The following is a 16,329-nucleotide window of genomic DNA, read 5'->3' as shown; positions in this document are numbered from 1 at the left end:
TTTTGAATAATTTTTAAATAACTAGGCACAACTGCTCACAATGACAAGATGGTGTGTCTGATGACCTTAGGTCAAGGTTAAAGGTGTTGAGGTCACAGGGAACAAAGGTCAAAACTAGACTTATCTGAATCAGATGTGTCACCTGTCGGGAGTGCCCATATTTTTTCTAGTTAAGATGACCTTGACCTTTAAACTATTGATGCAAACAACAGGACTCATTTACTGACCATGACTGATTTAAATACCAAGTTATAGAAGGCTCGACACCAAGTTGTTTAATTTAAAAGTTATTTGATCGGAAACTAAACCGGACCCTCTGTTTGACAAAGTTTTTTCTGTGTCTGCTATGCCTCGAAGGCAACACAAATACTTATAAGGTTAGACTGGCTGGAATGTAACTTGCTCATACAAGTACCATTAACTTAATTACCGTAAATGTTCATTCTATGTTGACCATGGTGAGACAAATCAATAGGCCATGGTCACATTTAAGGGAAACAATCAAAATAGCTAAGAATATATGCTACAGTGAAATTGAGCAAAAAAATCTACATGTAAGCTATTTATAAAGGTAATTTGTTACACAAGTTTTCATAGACAATACACACAAGGACCATAACTCCGGCTTAATACTGTTGCCCTATGGCCCTTGTTTGACAAAGGTTTGCTTGCACAAATCTGTCATTTAAAGCTCATTTTTGTTTATCATACAACACAATTTCTCATATATAAAAAACTATAAATGTATATGAAATACTGCAATGCCCATAGGTAAAAAGTCATATCATGTACTGGTACTATTCCAACTTAATATGAAACTTGCAATAGATACATGGGGTTATTCTATATAATTCTTATACTAATCCTTATCCATGCCTCATGGATTCCATTCAGACCAACAGTCAGTTATTTTTCCAGTCCAATCAAAAACTTGGGATTCCGCACTTGAAATTAAGTTAAATCTAACTTGGTTACTGCATACAACTCTAGGTTAAGATAAACACAACTCAGCTTGAACAAACTTTTATTACAAATCAAGAAATAAATACACGAGACAAAATACTCAGAGAACAACCAGTAGTACTAAGTACAAAAGACATCAGCAACATTTGGAAGAAGGCCACAGGGTACATTATAAATCATGAAAGCGTAAAAATATCTTGGGAAGGCCACAATTAAATTAATAGTTTGTTTGGCAGTGCCTTTCCAACATTTCATGGTGTGGGTAGGTAGATTTTGTGTGTGTGTGTGTGTGTTTTTTACTTCCTAATCACATTAGTTCTATAAGGAAAATTGAAAAATAAAATAAAATTCAAGGGCCATAACTCTGGTTTCACCAAGTGCAGCGGGAAATGAAACCTCAGGAGCAAATCTTCATCACCTAAATAACCTTCAACCAAGGTTTCTTGACTCTATGTGAAATAGATGGAGTTTTGAGTGACACATGTTCCGACCGAATCACACATTGACGGATGCACAAGGATATATCTATCTTCCCCCCATTTTTCAGGTGGGGGTATTTTTATGGGTGGGTTGGATTAACACCAAACAAACTATTTATTAAGTGTGGCCTTAGAGCTCATAGCTGACCAGTTAGTTGTATTGAAATCTCATTATGAGATACCACACATCCTTTTATTTTAAAGTATTAACTTAATGAATACGTCTTGGTAGGTTCATCTTGTTTCCTGATACGTAGTTATCTTGGTTTTGACGATCATTATCAAAAGCAAGCTATGTTAAGAAGTGTTGGAATGATTAACTGATAGGCCATGCCACAATGATTATGCTAAGAAATGAACCTGCAGATGTATATCCATTTGTTTCCAAAAAAAAAAAAAAATATTCTTGGGAAGCAGTCCACTTTTTACATGTGTATATATGTATTGATCTGCAGATGTATACAATATGTTTTGGGTGGGAATATGTATATATAATATTGTTTAAAAAAATAAACTGTTTTTTACTATGATGCTTTGTTTTGTTTTCTGCCAAGCAGAAAGGGGGTTTAAAATAAGTACTGGATGCTAGACATAAATTTAATTTGAAACGGCCTTAGCAAACAAAGACATACATGTTATTCTAATCCTGTCTAATAAATTGTCCTAATGCAATATACAATATTCTGACCACTTTTAAACCAGTTCAACAAATTGAAGCCATGGCCGACTATTTTTTTAATATGATCATGAAAAGATTGTATTAATATAATACCATCAACTGATTTAAAAACTTAAACACTATCACGGCAAAGCAGTCATCTGATCAACAATTGCACAAAATATCATACAATCAAGAAATTCAATTGAATATATCAAGCAAGTTTCTCAAAATTTTTACTGGTACTTGCAAAATCAAATACAATTTACCTTAATTTTCTACAAAAAGTTGTAAGTATCAAAATGAATAGAATAACTACTGGTGGTGTGTGATGGCTGTTAAGACATATAACTGACCTCCGTTTAAACAATCTCAGTGGCGGAACTTTGTGTGGTTTGACTGTTCTCAGAAATATCTTTAAAATAACACGATCATATGGTACTAGGGTTGATAAAATGACCGGACTATGCTCCATATGATCAATGACCGATCTATACTCCATACGATCAATGGCCCAAGTTTAGGGTACTCCATACAATCAATGACCCAACTATACTCCATACAATCAATGGCCTGACTATACTCCATACGATTAAATAAATAAATAAACATTTCATCATGATTTTGAGAGAAGTCGGCATTTTGACAAAGCAAATTGAGTCACTTGTAACATGTTCACAGAAAAGATGTTTTATACACATAGTATGTTACAGCATAAATAGATATAAACCAGTATGTAAATATAATGGAATTCTATAACATATTCACAACAACAAGCACAACCTTAAATACAGCAGTAAAACTCTTGAAATATAATTGGACGGCAAACTAGACATAGGTCAGTATCACATTGAATGTGGAATGTTTGAAAATGTAAATAATACTTTTAAAAGCAACAAATGCAATTCATGTACAAACAGTTTAATTCTTCTCGATTGACATGACTCGGAACAACCATGATAAAAATACTCCTAACTGTTAAACCAATAGAGTGTTTTACTAGTCATATGATTATCCTGGACGAACACAATAATCACGGGTATTATCGAGGGCGAAATCTGATTTAAGTATGTAATCAATTTGATAAAGGCTTCAGAAATGACTTATATGTATAATTGTTTTATTGAAAAAAAATAATATATAACCAAAAAGTAAATTCTAAAATATAATAAGTAATAAATATAATAAACTAAATTGATTATAATCCAAATGAATATTCAAATGAATAATCAGAAATATGAAATTAAACAAACATTACATGTATAACACAAAACCTGATCCTTTGTAAAAGAGTTGTCTTAACAAAATAAGCTGTTTCTATTACAGACAAAATTTAAAGAAATATTGTACAATATTAGGCATAGTCAAATTATTGTTTGTATTTTGATGGAAACTAAAATACTTGACAAAGCATAGAAAGCCTTCTCCACCAGCACAATGTCAGAAAATGATGAAACATGAAGAAGCAATATGTTTTATACAATGCCCACTGAACACGTTTTATAACAAATAATTTTTGGTCCAAGGGAAAAAAGTTTAAAATGCAAATTTTTTAAACATTTGTGTTCTGGTAATAACAGAAAATGTCATATTTTCATTGTTATTGACAATTCATTATTTTAATATAAACGTTTTGATAAATTATTTAATAGTTGTTTATTTCATTGCTAATAAATGTCACACAAGTTCAACACTGGAAACAAAAGATGAATATACACCATCAATCGTCCCTCTCAGATCTCTCGTCGCTGTTCCATTGCAAGTGGAAAATTTAAGACTAAGGGAGGTAACAATGTTTAACCTCATCTCCAGATTCGACAGGTGTTATCTTTACTACCTGAAAACAAAGTAATATAGTGTTGACCACGCAATTAACGAAGGTTAACATAGTGTTGATTCAAAATTTGCCCAATATTTTCAACAGTCAACGAAAGTAGACTTGCATGAACAAGCTTGAATTCTTTATTTTTGACATAAAACATATACATATATATGCTATATGAATCCAAGAATTTGAGCAAGCCCAAAAAGCACTTTACCAGTACACGGCATTCGGGCTGGTGCTCAATTTGACCACTCATGTTTATATATCATATATTAATGACTAATTTTCAACAGCCTAATTTTCAGGTATTTTTTCAAAATATGTGTCTATAAATATGAAAGTAGGAAATGGTCTGCTCATTGAAATTCCAAAAGGCCTCGAAAGTGAACAAAAAACTGCCAAAAATAAACAAACTTTTCAATAACATGTGTGCTGCACCCAGACATAAAAATCCAACAGATGTTTTTCGGTAAAAAAGGAGCATAAAATCATTTAAGCCAGACTGAAGGGTTTTGCTGTAATGGGCCATGGTTAGGTTTTTAATGCTGACAATACCAACTACAAAAAAATTATACAATAGCTATACATCTTTGTATTGTCATATTGAAACTATGTACTAAGTTTCATTTGAATAACCAGCAAGGATAAAGTTTTGCATTCCGATGAGGATAACACCAGCAACACTAAGGATTTAACAATTCTGATCCTTGTTTTCGTGAAAAACTCAAGACGAAAACAACTATACAAGAAATACATAGCCCCAGGAAAATAAAATGCCCTCAATAATAATCCTCTACCAGTAATAATGGTGTTCCCCTCATAGTTGAAAGCACAGCTGAATATTTCATCCGTATGTCCCTCAAGTATCTGTTTGCATTCCCCATTTTCTGGATCCCATAATCGGGCCGTCTTGTCGGAACTCGCTGTCAGTACTGAAGTCCCTTGGGGGTTGAATGTTATCTGAAAGGGAAAAAAACAGATACTATGATGCTCAAAAGATATTTGGGAGGATTTGATACATCTTTATTGTTCTATATTCATAAGCTTTATGTATGAAACTCACTATCAATTTTTATAATTTTGATCTCACCAACAGATGTGTTGGTATTTAAACCTATGGTTGTCCGGTTAGAGCATTTGCTTCTCACAAAGGCGTTCTAGTCTTTTGATTCTCCGCCTGGGTAGCTTTGAGTTTGGTTGGTAGTCACCAAGCTGAACAAGTGGGTATTCTCCACTTTCAAACACAACACAACACCATACTCTTGCAAAACATTGTGCCAACGAAAGTGACTTAGCATAAGTTAATATGACTTTCTTCACAGCCGTGTTGAATAAAAAGGTTTAAACTAAAAGATATTTATAAGGATCTGATACCACTGTCTTGTTGTATATTCATAAGCTACACTATGATTCACTGTGGAGTCTTATGTTGGAATAAAATGAGAACGTGCCTCTGCTGGGCCTCAAATCCAAAAACTTTCTTCAATACTAAAAACAAATAAGTTACAATCAAAAGCAACCAGCATCCTTTTCAATTAGTTAAAAAAAGTTTTTTTTCTGGGTTTGTTTTAGTTTTGTCCCTGTAGCCATTAGATACACATAAATCGGCAGACAAAATCACATCCCTGAACTTCAACAACAAATTTCACGGAAACACCAAAAGGTTAAACATAAGTTTATGTACCTCATCATCTTATTTATACCTTTGAAATCTCCCCTTCATGCCCTTCAAACTTGGATATGAGCGTGTGTGTGGTGGCGTTATAACACCGGGCCGTCCCGTCAGCAGAAGCAGTAAGCAGGTACTGGCCCGTCATGTCAAATGATACGTCCAACACCTCATCTTCATGACCCCGCAGTGTGCCGATACATGTTCCTGAAACACGGTACTTATTACTGACATAGTTATAGGCAGTGGGCACATGAGTAAAACTCGTTACCAATGTAACAAGAGCGTCAACGGTCTCAAAACATGCTCATACTAAAATTAGGACACAAAGTTTGGTGATAAGTTGTTATACAGATAGCCAAATTTAGAGAGCCAACACGGTAAAGACAGTTCTTACCAGTTCAAATTGCCACATTCTGACCAAATTTGATGATGATTGGAAAAAAGACTTCTTAAGAAATTGATCAGACAAGACAGATTTTAGGATTTTATACAATTAAATGAGTCATACGTGACTAACACGAAAACAAACTTCCAAAACATTGAACAGTTGAAGGAATATGTTATTTTATTATGTAAGTATTATATGTTAAGTGTTATTGATAATGCATTTAAAACTGAGAAATTGTATTCATCTCTTGTGGATTTTTCGGGATTTCAATCTGTTCTTTAACTAACTTATCCTGGTTAAAATGCAGCACTTATAACTCTTATTTGTAATTAATAGTGTAAGCTGCCAATCCCACTTAACCAACCAACATACCGTGGTTGGTTTCCCATATTTTACAGGTCTTGTCCATGGAGCCGGTGGCTATAAGTGAACAGTCATAGTTAAACTGGGCACTGCTGATCTCCGCCTTGTGTCCTATCAGTGTGTGGATTCGCCTGAAAAATAAATATTCTCATTTTGAGGGTGTTGTTTTCCACACTTTTTTAATCTGCTCCATTATATTATTATACTGAGCTTGTACCTTATATGAATTTCAGTATGTTCTATCTATATTATGGTTTTTGCATGAATGCAGCTTACAAGTGCTATGTATAATTTATTGATGATCCTGTGATGTCAAAAATTACGCCAATCATTATAAACTTCATTTTGAACGTTTTGGATCTCGAAGTCATTTCCAGTTGTTTGTAATGCCAGCATGGCCAAACATTGGCAGAATAATAAAGTTTACTTTTTTCACAGTTTGGACTTCTGCTTTAATCATATTTTAGTTTTTATCACACAGCATCCATAAAGTGTTCAATTTATACGTAGAGTAAAAGGCTAGAAGCAAATGCATGAAAGATTTTAGGCAAAACAATAACATTGCTTAAGAACAACAACAACGAAGGAAATTTGTCGAGTTATCCAAAACAATTTTACTGAAAAATTGACTGTTCACTTACTTTCCACTATTAACGTCCCAAACCATGACTGTGTGATCAAAGGATCCCGTGATTAGCTGGGAGCCGGAGGAATTGAATGACAGTGAGATAATCTCTGCACTGTGGCCCTGCAATACATATTGTGTGATATCTAAACACATTCTCAGCATTAGACCCATTTTTAAAATTATGTATGAAGCTATAAATGATTGTATCAGAGATATGACTTTACCTAGCATGGTACTCATCTATTTATGAATGAGTGTTTAGTGAAAAAAATTAAGGGAAATCATCAAATTTGAGTTGAAAAATTAAGTATAAAATTGTGAATTCAAAATCGACGAGTGACTTTACCAGGATTTTCAAGAAATCTATCAGCAGTGACTTGTTCCTAAACAGCCTGACAAGCAAAAAACCATTGTCAGAAGTCACACAATTATATGACAATTTCTACAAACTCACATTCAATGACGCCACCTCCTGCCCAGTCTGGATGTCCCACAGTTTGGCTGTCGTGTCCATGCTGCCTGTGGCTATCATTGTGCTTGGTGGGTTGAAACTCAAACAGACCTGGAAATTATGTCAATATGAACAGGTTTTTTAGCCTTTTGACTTGGCCATGATATTGTTTCATGTATGTTAAATGTTCAGTGTGTTATTTCAAAAGGGGTGATACAAGAATATATATTTTAAGTTGATTTTCCTGAACTAAACACATTGGAAATCAGTTGAGAACACTTCATTTACTCTTTTACTCTTAAAACTCAAGCAAGAACTTCAATAATATTAGAGCTTCATTACAGTTATCTACAAGTTCTAATAATTATTACAATATTTATACACATGAGACAAACTTAAGGAATGCTAACCCGATAACCGGCTAATTTTTTTATTGAATTTTTTATTGGAAACTCACTATTTCAGCAGTGTGTCCCCTAAAAGTGTGGTAACATTTTCCCGACTCAAAACTCCATAGTTTACATGTCTTGTCAAATGAACCAGTGGCAATTTTATCTCTGAAATGGAAAACATCACGCTGGTTTTAATCATTAACAGATTTTATAACATATTTATGAATGTTAATCAAGTTCACCTATGCATGATGGTTTTACTTATGCTTTCAATTCAAAGTTTGCCTTGAGAATTATCTTGAAGCCTATAGATCCCAAATGACTGAAGAACCATAAAAGATTAATAAGACCAGTACCCTAATTTTATGATACTATAAAATGGCATTAGGCTAAAGACATACATGTTATATTTGCTTTGAAAACGAAGACTTTAAAAGTACACAATATCATTTAGAGAGAGCATTATTTGGCTTAAATACTAAACTTAGTTAACTTCACAAGTAAGATCTTTTTAATTGCTAGCAATATCATTTTTTTAAATCATAATCAAATATTTATAGCACTGGGGCAAACACTTGATTTGACAAAAGTCCTACATACATACTATTCCTGCATGTATCCATATCGGTTAAAGTATAGCATTCACAAAACTCCTATGCCTTTCTAGGGTGTAAAGTGGTTCTAACCCATTTTCAATACAGTATAAAACCTCCACAAAACACAGGGATGATAACAGGGCCAAGTTGCCAATCCTGAAAATGTCTGCGTGGGGTTCAGGGGGCCCCTAAAGGCCCCCGATGGGTCCAGGGCAAAGCCCTGGTGGGGGGGACAAGGGGGGCAAAGCCCCCCGAAGCTTTCAGTATTTCAGAGTTTCTAATACCCTTTTTTGTCTTAGAATAGTGTTCAAGGAGTTCACCTTTCGGTTTGGTAGATATAATTATGTCCAACAGGAGACTTCCGCAATCAGAACAATTATCAGGAATCTTAGCAGTGAAGTTAAACACCTTTGTCTTTGAACAAAGTTAAATTTACTTTTTTACCTTAAATCACAGGCATAAGACATGTACCTGACATTTTGGTTCAGTTGTCCACTTCCCATAAAACACAACTGGCTATGATCAAATGCCTGTGTATGAATAGTCTATACTGTGGGATGTTTAATAAATAATAATGAATAACATATCAAATATCAAACTTGCAAATGTTTATTGTAAAGTGTTATTTATTCAAATTTTATATATCAGATATAAGAATATTTATTCCATTATCTGCACATTTGATGAGAATATAATATTATTAATTATTATATATTATACTAATTATTATTCGGAATTCCTAGTAATATCCAAATGGGACTGTAAATGCTTTGGCAGGGTAACCGTTGTGGACATGGCGGGCTGTGTCACCATCAATGTCTATGAGGTGAGGGACAAGTTGACGTATTCTGGTCTCCAAGCCGGATTTTTTCTCCTCATGATGTTACAGGTGTCCAGTAGCACACACCGAATATCACTTAACTCCTCAACAAGTTCATCATTGAAATGGCTTGCCTCTCCGGAAGTCATCTTATATGATGCTGTACACCTTTGAAGTTTTAATTCGCTGAGAGCTTTTGTATCTTTGGCAAGTGTCTTAAGTAAGACTCACTACATGTGCTACCAGGGGTATGGAAGGTCATGTTCAGCCATAAATCCAAGAATCATGGCATCTGAATTGAATTGTCGGTCATTGACAGGAACAACCGGATGCACTGGCTGAGGTGTCTGTTCATCCCTGACTTTTGGAACCATCAACATACCTGGAAATACAAATTACAACTATAGAAATTAAATCTCACTCAAACTGGGTCCTCAAGAAGATTTGTTGAACTGTCTCAAATAGAAAATAAACTGATTGCTCTTACTTAATATATATTACTACTACAAAATATTAATTCATTTTTTCTTTAAATTTTAAACAACCCAATTTTATCTATCTATCTATCTCAATTTAATGTCAACCCCTCTTCCGAGTGTTACTGACGTGAACGGTGTGCACCGGCTTGTTAGTGAAAAAAATAAAACACTGATGAGGCAAATCACATCAGAAAATTGAGAACTAGGGTATAAAAGAGAACACAATTTAAGTATCATGATAAAAAGTGATTGGTGAACTGGTAAAAGGATAAAAACACTGCTCGCTTATCGAATGCTTAATGGTTGTTACAGCCACCTTGAATGTGTCAGGGGTGGGGATAGTGATTTTTTTTTAACCTTCCATTATGGTCAACAGCCACTTCTTATTGAGAACAATGCTTCAAATATAATGAGAACAATAAAGAAACGGTTTACATCGTAAACTTCAATCGGCTAAATAAAAATTGTAAAATAAAAATCATTTATTATAACAAAATCCGAATCGGGATGTCCGAAATATTGCTACATCAGTACATGCGCAAAAAGCCATTCTCAGTTTTAACACATTCTATTAACTTTAAAAGTAACGTTTCGGCAATTTCTCTTAAAACTAAATAGCAAATATACCTTTTAATCGACGAATCGATGTTTTTAGAAGTTGTGGTCGTGTTTTTCCAATACTCGTTTATTAATCTTCGTCGTCTGTCATATCCGGATACGAACCATCCGGATACTGTTTTCTTGTCCGATCGGTAATTTCCGTAATAACCCGACGCTATCTTAACCAATCATATAGCTCGATTGGCAAGACGTGACTATGTTCGTTAATTTCCGGATTTACACTTCCGGAAAACTCACCTTTCGTACCCATATTGTTCGAACATAGCTCGAATCGCTCCCTGTACCCCTCCCTCCCTAGAAAAAAACTCAACGGATTTACATATATCTCAAAATCGATCCGTGAGGCCTTAAATCCGGAATTCCGGATTAATCCGGAATTTTATCATCCCTGAAAACATACCCATATGGATTATTGTAGGCGATGGCGTACACAACATTTCTATGGCCTTCCAAGGTGTGAAGCTCTTCACCAGAAGCCGTGTCCCACACTTTACATGTGCGGTCATAGCTCCCGGTGATAAAACTGAAATGGAAAACATGCCATTACACAACTTTTTATATTTTCATTTCATTCTTCTATGATTTTTCTTGGTGCAATTTACTGCCTTTTAAACATGTTTTCTCCTTGCGAAAGTGTTCATTTTTCCCCAAACATTCCTAATATATACCCAATTTGGTAAACAGTTTCTGTGAATGAAAAATCAAGCATAGTTTGTGTTGAGTTTTTACCAGACAACATCCAATACAGCAACAGTCAAGTGCAAGCATAAAAGCTTCTAAACATGTATATTTGCTATAATATAAGCTGTTTTGGCATGACTTGGTTTTTTTCCCCATTGCCTAGGATCTTTCCCTTTTTGGAAGGCACAGGCGAGGAAAAAAATTCCAACAATAATCATTGGCCTTTTCTGAAAAATGATGTGATACGCAGTTTTCCTTAGCCTCAAATCTCTGTCTGTAAATTTTATTCCCAAATGGTATTTTATCACGCTCAAAACGTTTATACCCTAGGTTTGATTTACACATAAATGTAGTTATGTAACACCTACCTAGAACCAGATTTGTTGAATGCTACGTTTGTTAATGGAAGAATATGAGCTCGTAAGACCTGAAAAGGAAACATGAAGATGTGACACAAGAACTTAGTTAAAACATTTCATATTTCACATTGATTGTGAAAAAAGTTATAATAATTTATTGTAAGTTACTCTCGTTGGCACAGAGTACTGGAGTACCCGGAAAATATTAGAGTGCAGGTAATTGAAAAGATACCACTGTTTTATCGCTTTGAATTGGTAAGTAAGCCAAAATGTTAATCGACTGGTTAATATTTATCCAAAAATACTTTTTGACCAATCAAATCGCTTGTTTGTGCACATCAGCCAAACGATAAATTTAGGATAACTTAATTAGCTTTATATACAATTGACTACTGTGATCTAATCTGAATCATCTCAAGTCTGTCCAAAGGTTGAAACCAGTGACTCAATCACATTGCTGTAATCCATAGTAAGAGCCAAAGAGGCCAAAAGAAAGCCCCTTAAATAGTGAGGCTTTAAACATATTTCCTCAATGGCAAAATGAAGACCCATACCTTGACCACAAGATCACATCATCCTCTTGATAAATGATATTTTACATTGATATCTATTTTTGAGTAATATAAAACCATATCTGTTTATTATAGATCAAATATAATAATATTAGAACAATTTCTCTTGCCTTACAAAACATTACTTCAAAAGATTTCAATTTCAACAGAAGATCAAGAAGTATACAACAGTAACACTTAGGTCAGAAATCTACTTACTTTGAACAGGTAAAAATGGTGGTCATCTTTGAGGGCTAGCTTCTCTTGAAGTCCTGTCATCAAGTTAAGGTCTAACATGATATTCCACAATGGTCAAAACTAGCATAAAAACATGCTCTGGTAAAATGCTTTTAAAAAAAATAAAAAAATTGGTGTTTCTAAATTTCTGGATTTTATATAGTAAGGCTGGCAGGCACTAGGATTACCAAAATATTTTGGTTGAACTGTCCCAAATACATAAGTAGCCGACCAGCTAGAGATTCAAATATGCTTTAAGGAAAAAATATATATTATTTGACAAAAATGAACCAAACTAAAAGGCATTTGAACCATCTGTTTTGGCTGGCAGTCCATTCCTATTTGGAACCCTGAACTAGTGTGGGAACTCAGGCTTGCTTATCCGAAAGTCTAATTTTAATGTCTGAATCCAGTTTTAAAATAATTATTACATTCATTTCATTGACTAAAATTAACAAGAGCATTGGCAGAGTGATTGCCAACACTCGCCTGTTGTTGTTGTTTAAAGTTGTAGAAGGGGCATAAAATGGACAATTATAATAGCCATAGTTATGGGACTTGTTACAAACGTGCTACATATGTGTTGTCCAGATGACAAGATGTGTATTAAGTTTCAGTTGAATATCTTGAAATTTTCAAAAAACAGATAAGCTAAAAAACAATGCATGTAAACTTTGAAATACTGTTGCTGAAGATCTCAGACGATATTAACAAAGGATACGGCCTATAAGTTTTCTGACTTGGTCTGTTTTTGAAGCTGTTATGAGAGCTTCTTTTCTGGCTATTTCATCAACCACTGCATCAACATCAGTTCTGAAATGAAGAAATAAACAATAGCATCAACATCAGTTCTGTACTAAAGTATTCAATGACTGCATCAACATCAGTTCTGTACTAAAGTATTCAATGACAGCATCAACATCAGTTCTGTACTAAAATATTCAATGACTGCATCAACATCAGTTCTGCACTAAAGTATTCAATGACTGCATGAAAATCAGTTCTGATAAGTAAGTTAGAAGTGATATAAATGTTAAAAAGGAACCATTTAATCAGGCTATCATTATATATATAATTCAGATCTGTAATTGTTACAAAATGCATGTTACTATGCAAGATATAATTTTCATGTGCTGTGCTACTTGCTCTCTCAAGCTTTTGAACATATCACCCTGCCCTTTACAATTCCTTGATGGAGCACTTTTATGATTTTAATGAATTTTTAAATTCTTTTTCTGGTATACTCACTCTGGTTTGAGATCTAGAAGGTCTATAGACTTTGTTTTCATATGTCCTCCCTGCTCATATTCAAGAATTATACCTGAAAATAAACAATAAATTAGGTTATTTATTGTTCAAATATCAAAGATAACAGAAGTGCGAAAGTCAAGGCTCATAATTTCGCCCTGTGTTAAATGGTAGAGAGTTGTAGCATTACAGCGATATATATCGTCCTAGTCCCTAAAATCGCGACCAACCTTGATTCGCGGTCATCTTTGTTTTTACCTGGTTATCACGTGAAATGCACGTATCTGCAAAGCTATGACGTCATTTTTACTACGAACTATTTACAAGAGTAGATGCTTTCCAACTCGCGAAAAAATATCTTTAAAACAGATAAATTCACTTGAAACAATGGTTAACACTGCAAACAACGTAGTTTTACTAATGCCAAATTAATTGCCATAGAAACCAATCATATTTGCCACATAACATCCTTAAAAATTTGCTGGTTATTTGTCTGCTTTGTATACATTTTATCAATGACGGTCACGTGACCTAAATTCTTGTAGGAAGGCAAAGCAAACTTATAATATGTGTTTTAATGACCCATAGTCTTAGTGCCAAAATAAAGAAATTAGTGAGTGTTAATTTCTGTTTTATGTGCATCCCTAAGCAGTGATAAAGCAGTACATAATTTATTTCCAACTGCCCTTAAACATGCTTATGTACAAAATGATCAGAGAGGAAGGCACTTATGTCCTTAAGTCATCTAGAATGTTCAGTGTTCCTGAAAATACAATTAAAGAGACAGTTTTGTCTTTGGGTTAAATTATACTTTCCCCCACTACGAGTAATTTGACATGATTTAATGTTTTATGTTTACAAAATACTGTAAATCTTTTATTACAAGTTGAAATTTTGAAATTAACATTTTTAAAGATATGTTTGACTGTTTTTCTCAAAAAACAATTGATCAAAATAGTGTTGGCCTAATTAAAACGTGCTGACCTAGATTACGTCAGAGCTCGCGAATCAAGGTACTAGAATCAAGATGGCGGCCTAGTTTCAGTGTCTGTACTCTGTTGACATTATTTACGTGAACTTTTGACCGTTTGTTCTTAAATACTTGTGGAAATATGGATAAATAAATGGCATGTCTGACAAAAGTAGTTAAATTATTTCATTGTTTTGCTCAACTTTATTATTTTTTATTTATTCCTTACATCCGCGAAACATGGTTAGTCGAGGATAAGAAATGTCAAAATAATAAAAAAGTATCCCTGATCGCTCATCATTGTAGCTACTGCCTAGAATCAACACCTATCGCCAAAGATTAGCAGATCAAATTAATTCCATATTGGCTGATCCAATACAGCTCAGACCAGTGAACCATTCTTTCAAAGTTTCATTCATGTATCATCACTAACTTTTAAGTCTGGGCTGTATGGTTTTGCCAATCTGGTCCATCTGGGCTGTTTGGTTCAAACATATTAGGATAGGCTGCTTTCATTTTGTAAGGTTAAAAAGAGAAAACAAATATATAGCAAATTTTGTCATGTCAAGCCTTGTTGAAAGTTGTTTAATCTTGATTAATCTGCGATTTTCACGATTTTCGAGAAGTTTTCACTTCAATTTTTCTTCGCTGTTTTATTGCTTCATCAGGAAAGAAACATAAATCGTACATACATAACTTTAAACAATAGGCTTTGTCAAACCAGTTCAAAATTCTAAACCTTACCTGGAGGGTAATAACGCAGTAAAAATCGTTTAAGTTTCATATTGCTGACTAGTACAAAACATAGGAAAAATTCAACATGGCGTAGCGTCCTAGACGGCAAGACTAGATAACTCTAAAATTTATCGAATATGGTCGTTCGATCAGTCTTCTCCTACACCCATGCATTACTGTCATTGCCGCTGTGCCCTTAAAGTGTTACAGATATACTTTTTATTGTAAGCCCGACCCCTAGTTGTTCTAAAACAGTTACTACACTCAATACCCTCGCGATTGCAATGCACCAAAACTATGGCTGCGCGTTTGTGACTCGGATAGTGGTTGTATGTATGTATTTCTTTACACCTTGCGGTCAAAGATAACCCGTTAAAATGCAAGCGCTTATTTCCATCGGGGTCCTTTGTTTTAGCTGAAGGGACAGCTGGAGAGACAGTGGTGGGATACAAGGAAGTCCGGGTGCGATACCCTAGCTCTTTTTCGAAGAGACCCTTTGGTTCTTTAACGTGCTCGGTGTAAAGCACCGATACACGGGGTACAACTTTCCTGGGTTAAACCAGTACTGAGAACACCACTTTTCCATGCACTTCCCTTTAAATGCTGAGCGCCAGGCAAGGGAGCTTCTTGTACCAATTTTTAACGTCTTTCGATATGACGCGGCCAGGGATGAACCCACGACCTCCCGTTCCGTAGGCGGATGCCTTAACCACTAGGCCACGGAGACGGTTGTAGTAACTATTACTTAAATCAGGCAAATTGCTAAATCATCACTTGGCATCCAGATATGGTATTGATACTTTATCAAACGCCTTCGAAATCCGATTCAAATATAACCACCATTTAACACAAAAAGCATTCCTGCTCGATACCAGCTCTAAAGGTGTGTGTCTTCCGGTGATTGGAGTGACGTGCACCGTGTCACACATTTTGACAACATTGAAGATAGGGGTTGTCATTTATGGAAATTGGCATCATGTATTTCAGAGCATTTACCTACAATGTATTTTAAATCCCCCATTGTCGACGAATATACATAGAAATCTCACTTCGTTTACCAGAAATAATTAAGTAAGTAATTTGCCAAACCTTGATTGCACACATACACATGTTTGTCTCGCTTTGGATTGTTAGCACATCATGCGCGGCATTTATTCTGCTTTTTTAATATATATGTATCCCGATCAGATGAAACAAACAGCATATATGCCAA

The 16,329-nt window shown here is 34.6% G+C and overlaps 1 protein-coding gene across 1 annotated transcript; it reads right to left on the bottom strand.

Moving 5' to 3' along the window:
• Positions 1 to 1,012: 1,012 nt before the first annotated feature.
• Positions 1,013 to 15,216, bottom strand: LOC128232035 (dynein assembly factor with WDR repeat domains 1-like). Its single transcript, XM_052945376.1, has 13 exons — positions 15,126 to 15,216; positions 13,412 to 13,484; positions 12,885 to 12,976; positions 12,146 to 12,198; positions 11,385 to 11,443; positions 10,736 to 10,858; positions 7,885 to 7,984; positions 7,431 to 7,538; positions 6,990 to 7,096; positions 6,358 to 6,479; positions 5,629 to 5,801; positions 4,723 to 4,885; positions 1,013 to 3,937 (listed from the first exon to the last, which is right to left on the bottom strand). The coding sequence occupies exons 1-13, from the start codon at positions 15,163 to 15,165 to the stop codon at positions 3,903 to 3,905; spliced, it is 1,248 nt and encodes a 415-aa protein (XP_052801336.1). The 5' UTR covers positions 15,166 to 15,216; the 3' UTR covers positions 1,013 to 3,902.
• Positions 15,217 to 16,329: the final 1,113 nt, after the last annotated feature.

This window comes from Mya arenaria, chromosome 4 (assembly GCF_026914265.1).
Source record: "Mya arenaria isolate MELC-2E11 chromosome 4, ASM2691426v1".
In the NCBI taxonomy this organism is placed as follows: Eukaryota; Metazoa; Mollusca; class Bivalvia; order Myida; family Myidae; genus Mya; species Mya arenaria.
Note: the sequence above shows the minus strand (reverse complement) of the source record. Positions and strands in the feature narration are given on the sequence as shown.

Coding starts and splice junctions, on each gene's coding strand:
- LOC128232035 (XM_052945376.1), bottom strand. CDS start 15,165: ATGAAACTTAAACGATTTTTACTGCGTTATTACCCTCCAG. Junction 10,859..11,384: donor TTCAACAAATCTGGTTCTAG/GTAGGTGTTACA, acceptor TTTCCATTTCAG/TTTTATCACCGGGAGCTATG. Junction 7,539..7,884: donor GGGGACACACTGCTGAAATA/GTGAGTTTCCAA, acceptor CATAATTTCCAG/GTCTGTTTGAGTTTCAACCC.